This window comes from Cottoperca gobio, chromosome 18, assembly GCF_900634415.1.
Source record: "Cottoperca gobio chromosome 18, fCotGob3.1, whole genome shotgun sequence".
NCBI lineage: Eukaryota > Metazoa > Chordata > Actinopteri > Perciformes > Bovichtidae > Cottoperca > Cottoperca gobio.
The window spans coordinates 8289749-8308434 of record NC_041372.1 but is presented as its reverse complement, the minus strand read 5'-3'; the positions used below and the strand labels follow the sequence as shown (position 1 = coordinate 8308434).

Genomic DNA, 18686 nt, shown 5'->3' with positions numbered 1-18686 from the left:
ACCATCTGGTCAAAAGGTCAAAACTCTGACGATGACGATCATGGTGGTGGAGCTGTGATGGCTGCGGTAGCACCACCACCTACTGGCCAATAGAATGAACTGCACAGGGACTTTCAACATCCAATCTGCAGTTTAAATTCTCATTTTATAAACATTTACAAGCAAACATAGTAACTCTCTGACTGAAATGATTCATCAGTAGAGTGTGTAACTGACTCAGAAGCTTAAAAGTCAAATTCATATTCGTTGTGTCCAAAAAGGACCAACAATTATATTAAACAGAAATTTGGAAGAGAGACGTGTAAATATTAATCCACGTTCCATGTACACTAACAGCACAGAAAGGTGTACTGATCCTCAGATGTGTTTTTAGTCAGTGTTGCGTTTTCACTTAGATGGGATGCTTTTATTCTGAATAAAACTCTGACCGGAAGTATACTGATGCTGCTGCTGACAGCGGAACAGAGGTCTTGTATGAGTTTAGCTTGTTGACAGTTTTTTTACACAGTCGTGCCCTGCGATATCTCCTCTGCTGCTCACAAAAGTAAGTACTTAAAATCCGACCAAATTGTATTACTGTGTCATAAACTCTCTTCCAGTAACGCTAGAGTGATGTCGCTAACGTAGTAGAATCCCCCTTCTGCTGTCATGCAGAATAGTTGAGCTGTAAGCTAGCTAACTTGGGCTGTCATATTCAAAACCTTTATTCGTGTATACGCTGTCATGCTAATAGTATATGGGGAATAGCTACTAGTTATTAGCTAAGACTGTCAATTCTATTTTATGCTTTCATGCAAAACTTGTGCGTTTGTAAATCTTGAAGTGTGGGTATGAAGTTACGTTAGCTAATGCTAATTTAAGTAAGAAGGCCAAGTGAAGTAGAAGGGTTGGAAATAGGAATATGAATGAAGTACATAGGACAGGATTAACTTCATTAGTTTCTCAACAGAAGTTACGTAAAACACCACGTGTAATAGTAGATAACAAATATTCAGTACCATTTATAATGGCAATTGTCTGTCTGATTTGTTAAAACGTTATCTATAGTAATGATACTTTTTGATTCCTTACTTAAATTAATTTACAAATGCATTTTGTAAGTTAACACAATAAGGTAACATTCTTGCATGTTAAAAGTCGTCGAAACAGAACAAAATTCAGATTTTATTTCAGGAACTATGGTCAGCAATCAAGACTACAACAATAAAACCACAAATTCTCTTCCAGCTTTTGGTACACTAACAGTTATTATAATAGGTGCAATGGGTTTGAACCAAAAACAACATATAGAGGTCCAATACCCAGCTCTAGTCATTATCAATTCATTTACAAATGCATTCAATATTACTATTTCATTTAGTTATTTTAGACTCATGTTCAAGCTCTGGCAATGGTTGCTCTGGGTGGCTTACATCACATAGTAATTTCATTATCATAAATATACTTTGCACTTTGCATCATAGCTTGAGCCTGCTCTTCAACTAACCAACCAAAAATGTGGATATTCAGGATGTGAAGGCCCTTTTATCAGTTCACCTCTCGCATAGATAACGGCTCTCGAGGAAATAACTTGTAGAAGCCAATGTTCTACGACTCTCATTCAGTTTGTGTTCATTTTCAACAAGCTTGTCGAACATTCAGATGAACATTTCCATTTAAGATTTTTTTTTAAAGATTGTTTTGTTTAAAGTTTAATCAGAATGCTAAAGAAGCTATTTTGTTACGTAAGGTCTGTAAAACATGTGCCAAGAGTTCACTAACCCTCGGGCTAATCCATTTCCATACATGGAATAACCTCCGATTGAAGACTAGGCCTTGTAAATAACCCTCTTTATGCTTTGTTTCATTTCATCACTGCTTCGCTGTTTTTATATGGTTTTGAAAACAGGCTTGTACTGCTTATCTTTTTCTGCTTTTAGATTTGTACCTACACAGAGAGGAGGATGTCTGCGAGTATGAATAATCCTTTTCAACATATAGTTGATCCCCTGGACCCCACGGACCCAAAGAAGCGGTTTTACAATCTTTCCAAACTTGGAGATCCAAGATATGGTAATTGGCAATTATTTACTTAATTCAGGGTATTGAATAGTTTTGGTGATATATAGCGAGGTTCACTGTCAATCTGTTCCTCAGACCGTCTGCCGTTCTCCATCCGTGTCCTCCTGGAGTCAGCTGTGAGGAACTGTGATGAGTTTCTGGTGAAGAGCTCAGATGTGGAAAGCATCCTCAACTGGAAGCAGACACAGAGTCAAAGTGTGGAAGTCCCATTCAGACCAGCTCGTGTCATCCTCCAGGACTTCACGTAAGCGGACACCATTCATTTCCATTAGAATGTCAGTGAATGGCTCCATAGGTTTTTAGCAATGGAATGAACCCTTAACAGAGCACTGTTGTGCGGTACAGCCTTTTTTTTTGTAACCCTTAGAGATTTATTTTCAATCGACGATTTTACACATAAAGGTCACAGTTACGGGGAATACTACAGTTGTATAATGTCTTTATTGTCTAATGATCCTCTGGTGGAACTTCAAGTCTTGGACAATAACCCTGATGATGGCATAGTGATGTAATTAGGGTCATCTCAGTTTGGGCTTTGAGCCTACAAGTTTATAACAGAAAGCATGTGTTACAAACTGGAAACCTGGAGTATGAAAGACATGGCACAGACTGTCAAATGTAAAGATGATTGTTGAGTTGCATTATGGGAAATGTATGATCCAGTGTTTTTGCAAGCTGAACCTACCAGGGACTAAACATCTGGATATCTTGGCCTCGGCTGTTTTTGATTTTGACCATTTTAGGGAAATATGTATATTGTATAATGATATCTAATTTAAAGAATAAGTCTAGCAGTATTCTATATTTATATTATTGTCAACACATCTTATGTGCAGAGCCAAACCAACAATGAATTGACTTACTAACAAGTATTGTTGTTGTTTCAAAGCCTGATGTATCTTATTCCTCTGTGCCATCCAAAATGTAAACGCATGATGTTGTACTGGCATGTTTCTCTATTACCACACACACACACACACACACACACACACACACACACACACACACACACACACACACACACACACACACACAGTAGTGTATTTTGACTCGATACACCGTCCTGCTGCCCCAAATGCTAACGAGAGCACCAAACAGTCTCCAACAAATGCGCTATATAAACTACAGTTTGATATCACCCAACTTTGATTCCCTAGAAACATTATCCTTAGTTATGTGATGCTCGATTAGGTCTTGATGATGATGATGATGATGATGATGGTGAGTTGACATGTTGTGTCTCTAAACTCTGCTTGCAGTGGTGTCCCTGCTGTGGTGGACTTTGCTGCCATGCGTGATGCAGTGATGAAACTAGGCGGTGACCCAGAGAAGATTAATCCTGTTTGCCCTGCTGACCTGGTCATTGATCATTCCATCCAAGTGGACTTTAACAGGAAGTAAGACCAGGTTCATTAAACTCTATCCACCATGGCACCACCAGTTCAAAGATACTGTATCATCCTCCACATACATACATCACAATATGATCAGCTTCTCAGTTTGTTGAGGCTTTCCCATCTGTGTAATAATACAATGTGTCTATTTCTCAACAATACTACATTGGATGTTCTTTCCTTTTTTAGGTCTGATAGCCTTCAGAAAAACCAGGACTTAGAATTTGACCGCAACAGAGAGAGATTTCAGTTTCTAAAGGTATACAAGTGGAACACACCCAGTTTGGAGTCTACATGTCTGATATATATAGTTAAATATGAAGAGATTATCTTTTTAACCTTTTTTTAATATGTTGCTTGTCCTTCCCAGTGGGGCTCTAAAGCCTTTAGGAACATGCGAATAATTCCTCCTGGTTCAGGGATTGTTCACCAGGTCAACCTGGAGTACCTGGCTAGAGTGGTGTTTAACTATGATGGGTACTTCTACCCCGATAGCCTGGTGGGCACCGACTCCCACACCACCATGATTGATGGACTGGGAGTCCTGGGCTGGGGTAAGATAATGTCTCGTCTATGTCTTGCTGCCTTAACATTATCTATTCAGTTGTTATATGTGTTGGTGGAGATCTTAAGACCCCAGCATGTCCTGTGTTCACATTACAATGAGACTATTTAGCAAGCAGATACTGATAGCTACCGTACAAAGATGATTGATGATGAAGTTCTAAATGAGATTTGTCATAAAACCTTCAGGTGTTGGCGGAATTGAGGCGGAGGCTGTCATGCTGGGTCAGCCAATAAGCATGGTGCTTCCCGAGGTGGTGGGATACAAGCTGTCCGGGACCCCAGACCAGTTCATTACCTCCACTGACATTGTCCTCACAGTTACCAAGGCAATTAGAATCAATTTTACACCTTGAATGATTTACTGATGTTTCCTTTTCGAGGAACTTCTCTTGTACTTAGTATCACAATCTGACGCTATCCCTTTCTCGTCGTGCTCGCAGCACCTCCGTCAGGTGGGTGTCGTTGGGAAGTTTGTGGAGTTTTTTGGACCGGGTGTTTCTCAGCTGTCCATCGCTGACAGAGCAACCATCGCCAACATGTGTCCAGAGTACGGAGCCACAGCAGCTTTCTTCCCTGTGGACGACGTCAGCATTCAGTACTTGGAGCAGACCGGTGAGTGCCTAGCTGTGGAGAATAGCGATAATGTTGCGTTGTGGCTTTACCGTCATGTCCCGAGCTGCACGTTTGACTCGACATAAAAACAGATTGACATATTCACCTCTAAATGTTTCTGTCAGCACCCTCAATGCTCACCTATATATATATATATATATATATATATATATATATATATATATATATATATATATATATATATATATATATATATATATATATATATATATATATATATATATATATATATATATATATATATATATATATATATATATATATATATATATATATATATATATATATATATATATATATATATATATATATATATATATATATATATATCTATATATATATATATATATATATATATATATATATATGATTTCCCTTCCATTTGAGTTTTTAAAAGCAGCTTGCGATCACTAACTTATCAGTGTACCAACGTTCCTCAAATGCAGAAAAGACACCTCTCTGATTTATCACAAGAAATTATATTTAAGATTTGTTGACATTTTCTTTGTATTCAGGGCGAGACGCAAAAAAGCTGCTCTACATTACAAAGTACCTGAAGGCAGTGGCCATGTTCAGAGACTACAACAATGTCTCTCAGGATCCAGATTTCACTCAGGTCAGTCTCTACATCATTTTGCAATTTTAGTTACAGGCTGTTGAGCACATAAAACAAGGGTTAGGGTGAACGTTTGCTTTTAAAAAAATGCCAAAATTCTAATAGATTTTGACCCAAATGTCACAAAAGAGCATCTTGCTGACACACAACAGTAAAAACACACCAGGGTGTCAAGATTTTCTTTCCTTTTTTTTAGGAGCAAGTTGTAACACAAATATCTACACAATTTTGAATGAATGAATCTCAAAATAATTGGTAACATCTATTTTCTTTTTTTTTTTATAGTTTACCAAATGCCTCCCGCATTAACGTTACACAGATTAGGATATTGGAACCAACAATACTAAAAAGAAAATAAATAAAGTCTTATGTTACAATAAATATTTAGGAATATTTACCCAAAGTAAGTACTGTTTAGTTTTTTTCTTCAATTTTGCAATTTTGGTCTGAAATTTGATTCGAAGTGCCATATAAAAAAAATAACATTACTTACATTTCTAAAATGTCTGAACCCTAACATAATTAGAATACAATAACTGAATTGTTTAAACATAGACAGAGCACGGTGAGGCCAAAGAAATGTAAAAGGAAGCACCTCTTGTAATACATCCCTCTCTCTCAGATTGTAGAGTTGGATCTGACTACAGTGGTTCCATGCTGCAGCGGCCCCAAAAGACCTCAGGACAGAATTGCTGTGTCCAACATGAAACAAGACTTTGAAACTTGCCTGGGAGCAAAGGTAAGGTACCAGTACATCACATCGGTATCAAGGTATTATAGTGTACCAGGGTGTTTTAGAATATTTAGTCAAAAATAAAGACGTTCCGCTTTTGTATTAAACTCATACGGAGATGCTGTGTTGATTGCGATGTATTGTAGTGCTCCACTTACACCACCAGAGGTCAGTCTCTGCTGCTTTGAACAGTAGACTTTGAGTGGTGGGGAGAACATTAAAGGACTAGTAAACAAACAAAAGAAAAACATGCCTCTGGAAGTATTTTGGGTTTATTTTTATTTTACACATATACTGTTACCTGGTAAAATATCAGGAATGTATGAAATAATTAATATCGCCCAAGCCTATTATGAAGAATCATGGATTCAGACTGATTTGTTATTATATGGGTGCTTTCTGGTTAGACGACATTTAATATTTTCACTATTCAGACTTCTCTTTTTCTTTTTTGCTTCTTTTGTTAAATGAAAAAAAAATGTGTTCTGTACAAAATCAAAGTGGCATAACGTAAAAAAAAAAGGTATAGTTTTGGTATCATTACAAAAACTAAAGTATTGTATCACCTGAAGCATCACAAGTACTTAATTGCGGTTCCTTTCAGGGCATTGGTTGACTCCACAAGGTAACTAATTGCATGTTGGTTTGTGACATTCTCAGCAAGGATTCAAGGGTTTCCAGGTGGCTCCTGAGCGTCACAGCACTGCTGTCCCTTTCCAGTTTAATGGAAAAGAGTATACATTAAACCACGGCTCTGTGGTCATCGCTGCTATCACCAGCTGCACCAACACAAGCAACCCATCTGTCATGCTTGGAGCAGGTACAGTGCTTCTCTTTATGGAATATCATGGAGGTTTTTTTTAAAACGTGTATCCTAGTCAGGGTAGAGACACAGTTATTTTGACAGTTATTAAAGATAAATGCATTTCTTTCAGGGCTCCTTGCAAAAAAAGCAATAGAATGTGGCTTGAGCGTGAAGCCGTACATAAAGACTAGCCTGTCACCTGGCAGTGGAGTGGTCACCTACTACCTCAAGGAGAGCGGTGTGATGGACTACCTCTTTCAACTGGGGTAAGCTGCTTTATGTATGGATGATCCTGAACACGTTCAATGTGGAAGACGGAGACACATAATGTGTTCAGCATGAGCGTTTATTCTTTACCTTGGACAGTGGTTCGACACTACAAAAACAAATCTCACAATCCGCTTTTTTTATTAGTTGTCATGGATAGCTCATAAATTAAGAGATTACGTGCGTTTGCACTTTATACAAGCATACATGCATATATTCTGTGTATACAACCACCTGCTATCATAGATTGTTGTGCAATACACAGTAGGAAACAGTATAAGATTTACAAAGCAAAAATGTACAAATATAGTGCAAAAATGTTTTAAGAAAAGAAAATTAAGATGAGCATTAATATATATATATATATATATTCTTCTACTGTGGTAGCGCTTTAATATCACTGCGTGCATTCAGCCACTGCAGACCATGTCGCAAATCAGTGAGCAGGACTGCCTAATGGAAATATTGGATTTACAGGATTTGTGCTATATATATATATATATATATATATATATATATATATATATATATATATATATATATATATATATATATATATATATATATATATATATATATATATATAGCACAAATCCTGTAAATCCAATATTTCCATTAGGCAGTCCTGCTCACTGATTTGCGACATGGTCTGCAGTGGCTGAATGCACGCAGTGATATTAAAGCGCTACCACAGTAGAAGCATTAAGAGTCTCCGACGAAATTGTGCTGAAAATAGTTCATTGCTATTTTTGAAGCATTTGTTACAGTGATGACATCTGAAGGACTATCCTTGGTATTGCATTTGTATGCAAGTATTCAATCAAAGCCCGTGATGAAACTGAGTTTAACCCTTGTGCTGTTTTAACATTCTGTACACTCCTCTTGTCCTAAGAGTAAAAAATGACCCGCCTCTACTAAACCTCTTAAATAAAGCAGATTCATTGAATTTTCAACCCAAAATCTATTTTGCATGAAGAAACAAACTGTAATTAACCACACACTTTATAAATGTCAGAGTTTTCCCCTTTTCACATCCACAAAGATTTTATTAGTGGGCACCACTCGTTTGTCTTTTACAGCACACTTGTTATGTTTTCTTCACTAAAGTACAGGAATATTATCATTTTGTGTGTTGTGGTGTATAACTGACTGTAATTTGAACTGCCAGGTCAAAAATGACCCTAAGACAATCCGTGTACCCTGGTGGGGTACAGCTCCCATGAAATTATAAACAAAAACAATTTTTAGCTTTTTAAAATTTTGGTGCTCACTTTAGGAAAAGTCATTTACTTACCTTGTAAACAATCATTTTGTCTTTCCTGTTAGCTTTGAGGTTGTTGGCTATGGTTGCATGACCTGTATAGGCAACAGTGGGCCCCTCCCAGAGCCAGTGGTGGAGGCCATAACCCAGGTAACCACAGACTATTTCCAGATCCCTACTGTATCATTTCATATCTTTTTAAGCTCTTTTTCTTCCTCATTTATCTTTCTTTTTTTTTTTTTTTTCCTCTGACCAGCATTCCTCTCTCTATCATGTTCTTTGGTAACATGAATATTGTAGACACTAAACTCACCTTTACTTACTTGCATCTTATTTTTGTTTGGTTACCTTGGTCCTCTCTCATTTTACAAGCTATGTAGTGGAACATTAATACATTTCAAAATATAAACACGCATTTTCATCATGCTGTACTCTTTAATCATTTGAGTTGTGTTTCAGGGAGATCTGGTTGCTTCAGGTGTCCTATCGGGAAACAGAAACTTCGAAGGGAGAGTCCACCCCAACACCAGAGCAAACTACCTGGCTTCCCCACCGCTCGTCATCGCCTACGCAATAGCTGGCACTGTGAGGATAGACTTTGAGAAAGATCCCATTGGTGAGTAGTTATAATTTGAAAGTAACTACACATCGAGGAAAAACAAGGACAAGGAAGAAAATAGTTTAAGGAAAAAAGCAAAAGACGATATCTCTGATTTGGCTGCATCCATTATGACCTTTAGACATTTAAGTGTAATTAATAGTAACATTCTAAATCTAAACAACATATGACTTTGTACTGGCACTTATCACACTCGCACTGGAAGAATATTTCTTGCATGAGAGACGTTGGCTGAGGTGCAACTCAGGTACCACACAGCGATGGAGGCAAAAATCCTTTTTAGGGACTACAAAGGCACAGCCGGCCTCTGTGCCTTTCCACACACTCAGAGAACCCTTGGCATTGAAAAAAGATAGCTTCCAGGGTTAGTCTAAGAATGTAAGACTGACTGGCATGGTTGCAATGCAGTCTGAATGTCAGTTTAAGCACATGGGACTAGATGGTTCAATCCCTTCGGTACGCAAGTATTTTCTCAGGATCTAACATGGAAATAGTGCGGTGGTTGTTGTTGCCCTTCACTGTGAGGGAGAAGACAGAACGTTAACAAGAAAGTAAGGAACGAAATGAATAGAGGTTGTTGTGTTGTGTTGATTTGATGTTGGTGTAGGCGTGTGTGTTTGGCCGTGTGTGCACGCGTGCGTCAGGGAGCTCCAGGTCAGCAGGTGCAGCCCTGCTGGGTCAACAATATTGTTTTTGTAATCTTTTTTTGTAATTATTGTAATATATTCAGTTGTGGTCTTGGTTGAGGAGAGGAATAAGGTGACGCAGCCTTGCATCCCTATGCCGCCTGCTGAAATTTGTCAGTGTCCCCAATGAACACACTCCAGCTGCTACGGACAAAGGGGCGTTGCCTTGACAGTTCCCATGTGCTATTATTAAAGTAGAGGAATTTCCACCAGACTGTCAGAGTTGTGGCTATTGGTAATGTTTTGAAACGTCTTTTAATAGACTGGCTGACATCTGAATATCTTTTATAAACCGTTGTATATCTAATCATGTGATATCTGGTTGAGTGGTGTGTACTTGTACATAGATATTGAAGTGGATTTGCAAGAGAATAAAGGTAAAAATTGTGGATATCAAGGCCTACTACTACTTCTTTTTATACAGTAGCCAATCCATTTTGGGTGTCTTGTTTGTACAGAGATGATTTGAACCAAATGTTGGAGTTCATAAATGTTTCATCAACGTAAGCCCACTACATCCCCAGAAGGCTCAACCGTGCATCATGGCATCCCAAGTGCATCCCCTCCATACCTAGTCTTCAGAATGTTATTCCTGATGCTCAGCTGAGGTCCTCTTCATCCATAATCCATGACCAGTGGCTGTTTCGCTCGGCTCCCTGTGAGAGTTCTTGTAATGGTTACCGATGTGCCTGGCCCAGAACTCCCATACCTTTCAGCAGACTTACTGTGCATGCATCCATAATTCCTCTGCAGCCTACCTCCACTGGCAGGATCTGCACATGCTTATCCTTAACCGTATTGCTGGGGGTGTTGCTGTCCTGCTCTCCTGTCCAACGGGAACGATACGTCTTTGAGTTCAGAGAGCAAAAGAGTTGTTATTTAGCCTCTTTTTCCTCACAATGGTTGCCAAACATCTCAGGACTCGGGTGTACCTCCATGTGTATCGTGCTTGTTTTGCAGGATGTGTTTGAGGTTTGCCACTCTTCCACATAGTAGACAAACTGGGTAACCCGCTGGTTCAGGTTTTTGGGAGTTTGGAAGCACATCATAGACAGCTCTCACGAGGAAGTTAATCTTATTTCCTTCCATTTTCAGCTGATTTTCCTCTACATAATGCTTTCCCACCTTGTCCATTGTCCCAGTGTTCCATTGTCTTCCCGTATGACCCTGTATCAAGACCCTCTTGTCCCTACTGTACCTTTTCTAACAATATTGGCACGCTTGAGTGCAGCTTTTGCCTGCTGAACTGCCTCAGCTGGACACCACGTCCTTCCTGCTGCTGCAATAGGTGGCTAGTTACCTGGATAACCTTGTCCCAGGATTCCGAAAGAGTCATCTAAGGTCTCGCCCTAGCACATTTGTATTCTTCAGTCAGCCCTGCGAGAGGCAGTTCTAGGGCTCCTTTGATAACAAGCTTAGAGTTCTTGGCAGTCCCCGTCAGTTTTTAAACCTGGGGACCTCCATATAAAGTTAATGGCCACAACAACCGAGGAAGCAAACTGAACTGTAGACTCTAGAGTTTGATGTTTCCTGGCAGCAAGGTTTTGTCAACGGTCTTAACGCCCTTGATGGGTTTTTTTCTCTGAGGTGCTTGACTTGTTTGGCATTGTACCAACGTCCCAAGCTCTTAACTGGTACTTGTAATACAGTAGGAATTGGGTTTAGCATTTACCCAAAACTTTCGGTCTCCCAGGCTTCCCATGACTACAGAAGTGCTTCTAGACTTTCTTGGCTTGACTTTCATACGGGCCCGTACAAAGATGTATCCTCCTTTTTTTTTTTTTTGACAGAAATATGTTTTAGGTGATTTTAGGAGATTAATTCTTTGTCATTTTTGTGATGCCAGCAGGTTAGCCTTGGGGTTGGAAATTACATTAGATTAGAACTTTTTATGTATGATTTGAAATCTTTTTGTGTTCATATGTCTCAGCTTCACAGCCAACACTGAACTTTTGAGCTTCAAAGTTCATATAAAAAAAAAAAGGTATTTTTTTTCACATTTTTAATTCTGCCCTCTTATCCTGTCTCCTTTGTGTAGGCATTAACTCTGAAGGCAAAGAGGTTTTCCTGAGGGATATCTGGCCCACACGGGAGGAGATCCAGGCTGTGGAGAGAATCTTCGTCATCCCAACAATGTTTAAAGAAGTCTATGAGAAGATTGAGGTAGTGAAACCTTTTGTCTGTTGGCCAGAACATTTGCAAGCAAGCTCAGTGTAATGTAGACGTATGATTGACATGAATCTTTTGGTATATTCCTGTGTTGTGTTGTTGCAGCAAGTGAATGAACGCTGGAACGCTTTGGTTGCTCCCTCTGACAAGCTGTATACCTGGGACCCCAAATCCACCTACATCAAGTCACCACCATTCTTCCATGGTTTGGTAAATATAAAAATCAATACATCTTGATGCATTACTTAATTACTTAAGTTTAATCTAATAGAAATTTTATTGGACTTGCATTTATAGAGCGCCTTTCTATTCTTTTAATCACACTTAGCGAATTTACTCATTCACACAATGTAGGCAGCCCTGGACTTCCATACCACTGGCGTTACTAATATTACTCTGACTGATACCACTGCTACTACTACTTTACTACGAGGGCTACTATTTCTAATACTACAAGTACCCATACGTTTATTTAGACATTTTTTACCTTTGCACATGCCTTACCGTATGTTGTATCATGTTGTTTTAATTCAGACCAAGAAGCTGCAGCCACCCAAGTCCATACACGACGCCTACGTGCTGCTGAACTTTGGAGACTCGGTCACCACCGACCACATTTCTCCTGCAGGGAACATCGCCAGGAACAGCTCTGCAGCACGCTACCTGACCGACAGAGGGTGAGTGACCTCACTGCTTTTTTACAATAGGGAGTTTCTAAAGAGCAGTCTTGCATTTTTTATTTTCAGTCGAAGTGAAAGGTTAACAACCAATCATTCTTGAAACTATAAAACACAACGTAAGAATCAAATCTGCAATTACAATACACTACTGTCAAACCTTTTACCTCATGTCGGAAAAACCAGATGGAAATGCTAACGGTTTAATTATAATACACAGTTTTTAGTTGTCCTTTATCTCCTGCCTGACCTCGACCTCGACAAAAGCAGCAAAGAATATCTTCGTTAGTCTAACTAATGCAATCCTACACCAAGAGAAAGACCGGCTGAATAGAATGTCTTTATCTAAATGTATATCCAAACTGTCCATAAAATCTGTCTGCTTCACACTTTCTGTGTTTTGACAGTTTGAGCCCTCGTGACTACAACTCGTACGGCTCGCGCCGAGGTAACGACGCTGTCATGGCCAGAGGGACGTTTGCCAACATCCGCCTCTTTAACAAGTTCCTCAACAAGCAGGCGCCACAAACCGTTCACCTGCCGACTGAAGAAACGGTCAGCATGCAATGCCTCTCTCTATAACTTTGTGACAATTATCATGCACATGCTGAGCTGTTTGACCAAAGTCATTTGTTGTAGCTGAACAAAAATGCTTTTGTGTCAATGAGTAGGGAAACCTAATACATGCTGCTTTCATTTAGACTTCAAGCAGAATGACTGTTACGTATGGACTAACTCCTTGAATATCTGTTTGTCCAGCTGGATGTGTTTGACGCTGCAGAGAGATACCAGCAGTCCGGTGTCCCTCTGCTGATTCTAGCAGGGAAGGAGTACGGCTCGGGGAGCTCCAGAGACTGGGCGGCAAAGGGCCCCTTTCTGCTGGTGAGGAGGATCACTTCTTTGTAACCAGTACAAGAAAATACTCATATTTTGTAAATGATATTGAACAACACTTGGAGCAGTGTTTCTCAAACTTTTTCAGTCCAAGGAACACTTAACCAATAAATAAAATAGCCATCCTACATTTATGCTACACTAGTCACTTTCAAACAGTTTGAGAAACTCTTTAAACTTATAGTATATTCATTTCATTTCAAATGTGATATTTTACCAATATACTCACGGACCACTAGGGGTCGCTCGTTGAGAGAGACTGATTTGGAGTGATGGGATTAGTTTTTTGACACAAGCAAAACATGGTCAATTTATTAGCTTGGTCAGTGCCATCATACCTGTAGCTAACACTATCCCTACTGCTAGCTACATTAGCTAGGAAGTAAAATAACTCCTAATGGGAAAGTGTCAAATTAGCGACTGAAGAATGGAACTGTGGCCGTGTGATGAGCTGATCTGCCGAAGAAAGCAGCGGAAAGAGTGTTTTTAAAGGGCCAAGAATGAACTTTTTGCTTTTGTTCGTAGGGTATTAAGGCCGTTGTGGCGGAGAGCTATGAGCGGATCCACCGCAGTAACCTGGTTGGGATGGGAGTGATTCCTCTGGAGTATCTAGCAGGAGACACTGCTGACAGCCTGGGACTGACCGGCCGAGAGCGCTACACCATCATCATCCCCGAGCAGCTCACACCCAGGATGCTAGTCGAAGTGAAGGTTTGTTAAAGACACTTTGTCGTAGAATCGGGACCGAATTTGCTATCGAGGTAATTTGATACTTTGATGTTGTCCGTCTCTGCCCTCACAGCTCGACACGGGGAAAACATTCCAAGTGCGGATGAGATTCGACACCGACGTGGAGCTGACGTATTTCCAACATGGAGGCATCCTCAACTACATGATCCGAAAGATGTCCGAAAACTAACACGCCCAGTACGGAGAGAGCAACATGTGTCATTTGTTTCTCTAGTTCTCAGCTACAGTCCAACATGACATCACTGTTGTGAGTTTGTGTAATGGAAAACTAACGTCCAGAAATAATCCAATTATTGTCCATTTACAGCCAGAAAACACATTTATCACAATGTTCTCATTTTTGAGAATACTGCTACTTCGGCAAGATAATGTTGAGTTAATGAGTTAAAAGGTTCTCTGGGGGGGTGTATGGGTGTGTCAGGGTTTAAGACACCACAGTACTTTACAGTTTAGCCAAGGCAAAGGATTATTCCAGTTTATTACAACGTTTGTCTTTAAAAAAATATATGATTCTTAATCAGTTATAACTTTCGATTGCTCTCTAGAGCTGGGTTTTATAGATTTTTTTTGGCACGAATGGATATGCTTTGGTACGACAGAACCAAGTAGTAAAAAGATAATTTCAGTGGGAAGGTTCACCTTGTTAAATTTGTCAATATTCCGTTTGGTCTTCATGATTTCATTCCCTGTGTTAATGCATGGGGGGCCCAGTGAGCAGAAGGTTTACAGTAACACGAGAGGTCTTTTGTTAGATGTGTGTTTAATGAAAAGGAGAAGAGTCTTTTCAACACGCTTCCACAGGCATCAGAAAACACAAACGGCCAATCACAGTAGCCTCAGCGTGTAGTTGCGTAACAGCATAACTTCCGACACATGTAGCCAGAGCAGGTATTGCTTAAGCCCTTAAAGCATAAGTATAGAATCCATTTTAAGGAAGATGCAGTTTTATCAAACTGCTCTGCCCACAGTTAAAGATTATCTGTTGAGTTTAGAATCTTTTTTAGTAGCGCTATAGAGACATTTATTATATGTGTTTCCTGTTTGGTTAGCTCTCGTGCACTCCAGCCAATGGTTTTACACTTACCCACTCATCAACAGGTGGTAGTAATGTGCAACACCATGCCAACAAGAGCAGGGCAGAAGATCCTAATACATTGACGTAATCAGGTTTCAAACTGTTTAGGTGAGTAAAGGTAAACAGATACTTTGTTTACAAGAAGAGTCCACAGAGCACCTTTTTAACTGCTGGCCTTCATCTCTATCTACAGTCATGCAGAGTTTATTAAGCTGGTGCACTGTTCTGAACAAGCAAAGAATGAAAAGTATTGTAGCTGTTTTTAAAGATTCAGGTCAGAGGTTGAGACCAGGGATTATGGCGGGCAATAATTTAATACTATGTGGTCTTGTGAGTAGAATATCATTATGCTAACTCCTCCAGCTAAACATGCCGTGTGAAATGTATTCCAGGGCTGCAAAACACTATTTTCATTATCTATTAATCTGCAGATAATTTTTTCCGATTAATCTTTTAGTTTAAAAACAAAAGTCCAAGGTGATGTCTTTTTAATGTCTAAAACCTAAAGATATTATTTTTAATATGATATAAAATATGGCTGGATAACAGAATTTATCACCATTTTTTGCATGAAAAATTACTTAAACTATTAATCCATTATTAAAATAGTTGCCGATTATTTTTCAGCTGATCGACTAATCCATTAGTCACCTAATTGTTGCGGCTATAGTAATGGTTACTATACTCTCATCGTTCAGCTAGTTCTGTTACATCTACCCCTACTTAGGGTCGTCAGTTTTATTCTCAAATGTTTTTTCTGACCGTTCTTATTTTAAAACGTAATTTTAAATCTGCTTCTGTCAGTGTGTAAAGTTTGTTATTGACTGCCTTAATAACGTGCATATGTGATTTGTCTTGATTCAAAGATGTTTGTGTCTTTTCTTTTTTTGCCCTTTTATTCTAAAACACTGATCATTCCGATCATGAAGACTGACATGTTCAATAGATTCTAACTGAATTCATTAAGCCACAGATTGATACTGAAAAGCTGAATAAAATGTGATTTTTGTTTTGTGGTTTTCATGTCATTTGCGTCAGCATTCTTGGGTTTTAGTTTGTATTTATTAGTGGACGGGACCATCATAAATGTGCACTGTTCCACTCTGCTTGAAGCTCATAGTCCTCTGAAGTCCTCTGGCACTGCTCGGCACTTCAAACACTATGACAGCACTATATTGGAATGCCTTTCTTCTTTCTTTTTAATACACTGGAGATTATAAGCCTTAAATAGTCCCCCAAAGCTATGAAATTTCATAAATATACTGCAGGCTGTTTGTTCTCTGCTGTCCACGTAGGAGAAATGAGAAGCTTTGTGGTTTGCTGTATTGATGTACCTTCATATTGTGAGTGGGAACATTTTCTCTCTGGTCCAACTGCTAATTTAAGCAGTTTGAGGGAGCACTGAGCAGGTTTAATGAGGTGGAACACATGTGCATCTACTGAAATGCTGATAATATGACCAGCGAGTTCACATCTACAGCTTGAACATAAAGTAGCAGAACTTTAAAAGCTCTCAGGAGCTCAAATGTGAGCATGCTGTGCTGTGAATTTAGTTTCTAGGTGTGTGTTTACAAGTCAGACATTTGGAACAGTATGATATATGGGTTTGTGTTTCCAACTGAATTGAAATATTCAAATCCAACACAACATATCTTTCATGTAGAACTGGAGCCAGATGTGGATTTTTTTTTCTTTCACATATTAACTTAAACTATATTTTCTGTTAGTTTTATCTCCTACAATAAAGGTCAAAAAAAAAAATTAAACTATCCATATTTATATTAGAGAGTTGAAACAATCTTTAACAATATATAGTATCAGCTGAAATTAACGTAAACACATAAACAATATATCACTTGAATAAAATGTTTACATAACTGACCATGATAGGTGCTGAGGGGGACATTTTTCATTAAAGAAAAATAATTCTCAGAAGTTTCTTAAATATCTCATACTTAATCTTTGGCATTTCCGTCCAGCAAATGTGTGTGACCTATTGGCTGAGGTATATGCTAATGTGAACAAATAGAGGCTAAGCAAATGGGCAAGCACCCAAATAATGAAGTGTATAGGCCAAATCGAAGTAACACAAAGAATAATAACAGTAATAATACGTAGATTGAGGCAAAATTAATTGTGGAAGTCAACCTACAAAATAACACTTAAAATTCTACTAACTAAATGCTCAGATTCACAAAAATACAGAGGACCTGACCTCAGTGTCCTCAGAATTATGACCCTGCTGTTGTAGTGTGCTGCAGGGATGATGTATTTTTGTGTTTATTATATTTACTTGTTTGTTCAGCAAGTTTGATCTTCACAAATGATGATTTTTGAAGCGTATATGAAATCACCAGAAGTAAAAGGCTATAAACTAACAACACCACGGTCACATGACTTTACGTTACTGCCATTTAGCCACTTGTTAGCAACCGCATTTCATTTCCAGCTATTAGGACTCATTCCTGCAGCACTCGATGGCTACATCTTTACACCAAATGGATACATTGTAGATTTGATGTTTCATAAAAAATAAAATTTTAATTTAAAACTCAGCACTGCTCAGATTTTAATGAATTAAACTGGTCTATTTTTGCACTTAAAACTTCTACAACCACTAGCATAATAAAAACAGAATGTGAAACTACTACACGGTGTAGAAGGAAGTTGTGTGGCAGGCAAACACAGTGAAAACAGATGGTATCTGACACTATCATCATCCTCTTCCTGCCCCGTCTCATGCATTCTTAATCACTCTGGACTCAGTTTCATTTACTCTTGTAATGGTTTAATAGGAGATCGACTACTTTTTTATGTCCGACATGGAAACATTTCCTGAAGTTTATCAGCAGCCTCTTTTTCTGTGACGGATGACCGCTCATTGATTCGGCGGAGGATCTTCTCTCTGTGGCTCATGTTTCACCAGCCATTTGTTTCAAAACAGACAGAGGGATGGAAAAAAAAGCCGGGTGTGGGGGAGGAGTGGACTTTGACATAAAAAGCCAGCCGCACGTGTTGCCTACATGCATGACCCTGCCAAGGTCCAGCACACGTTCAGCATGTGCACATGCTCCCGCAGAAATACACACACAAACAGCTGAGGGAGTGCTGCACTCATTTGAATACATCTGAATTATTCAAACCTTTGAAAACCTCAGACTTCACTTAACCCTTTGAGCTCTGAGAGGCTGCTGCTCCGTAGTACACACTGGAAAACAAAACAGTGGCCATTCAGGGACGTCGGAGACTCCGCTGGATCAGGCTCAATTTGGACGAGTGTTTTGAGCACCACGATGAGAAGATCAATATCAGATCTCGTGTGTCTGTGGTCAGTATTAGCCTAGGTTAGCAGATTGGAAATGGTGAAGTTGTGTTTTTGATCACACAAACAGAAATGTAAAAGGTGGAGATAAAGAGCAGGAACTATTTCTCGACAAACATCAGATTATTCATCCACCGAGCGTGTGCAAATTCAGGTT

The 18686-nt window shown here is 39.0% G+C and overlaps 1 protein-coding gene across 1 annotated transcript; it reads left to right on the top strand.

Moving 5' to 3' along the window:
* The first annotated feature begins 434 nt into the window (after nucleotides 1–434).
* On the top strand, nucleotides 435–16226 carry aco1 (aconitase 1, soluble). The gene is made up of 21 exons (XM_029455181.1): nucleotides 435–544; nucleotides 1920–2052; nucleotides 2137–2305; nucleotides 3321–3458; nucleotides 3645–3714; nucleotides 3826–4009; nucleotides 4209–4348; nucleotides 4463–4634; nucleotides 5171–5271; nucleotides 5894–6010; nucleotides 6665–6824; nucleotides 6940–7075; nucleotides 8403–8487; nucleotides 8797–8953; nucleotides 11681–11805; nucleotides 11917–12021; nucleotides 12346–12488; nucleotides 12896–13043; nucleotides 13248–13370; nucleotides 13908–14093; nucleotides 14185–16226. The coding sequence occupies exons 2-21, from the start codon at nucleotides 1944–1946 to the stop codon at nucleotides 14299–14301; spliced, it is 2685 nt and encodes an 894-aa protein (XP_029311041.1). The 5' UTR covers nucleotides 435–544; nucleotides 1920–1943; the 3' UTR covers nucleotides 14302–16226.
* Nucleotides 16227–18686: the final 2460 nt, after the last annotated feature.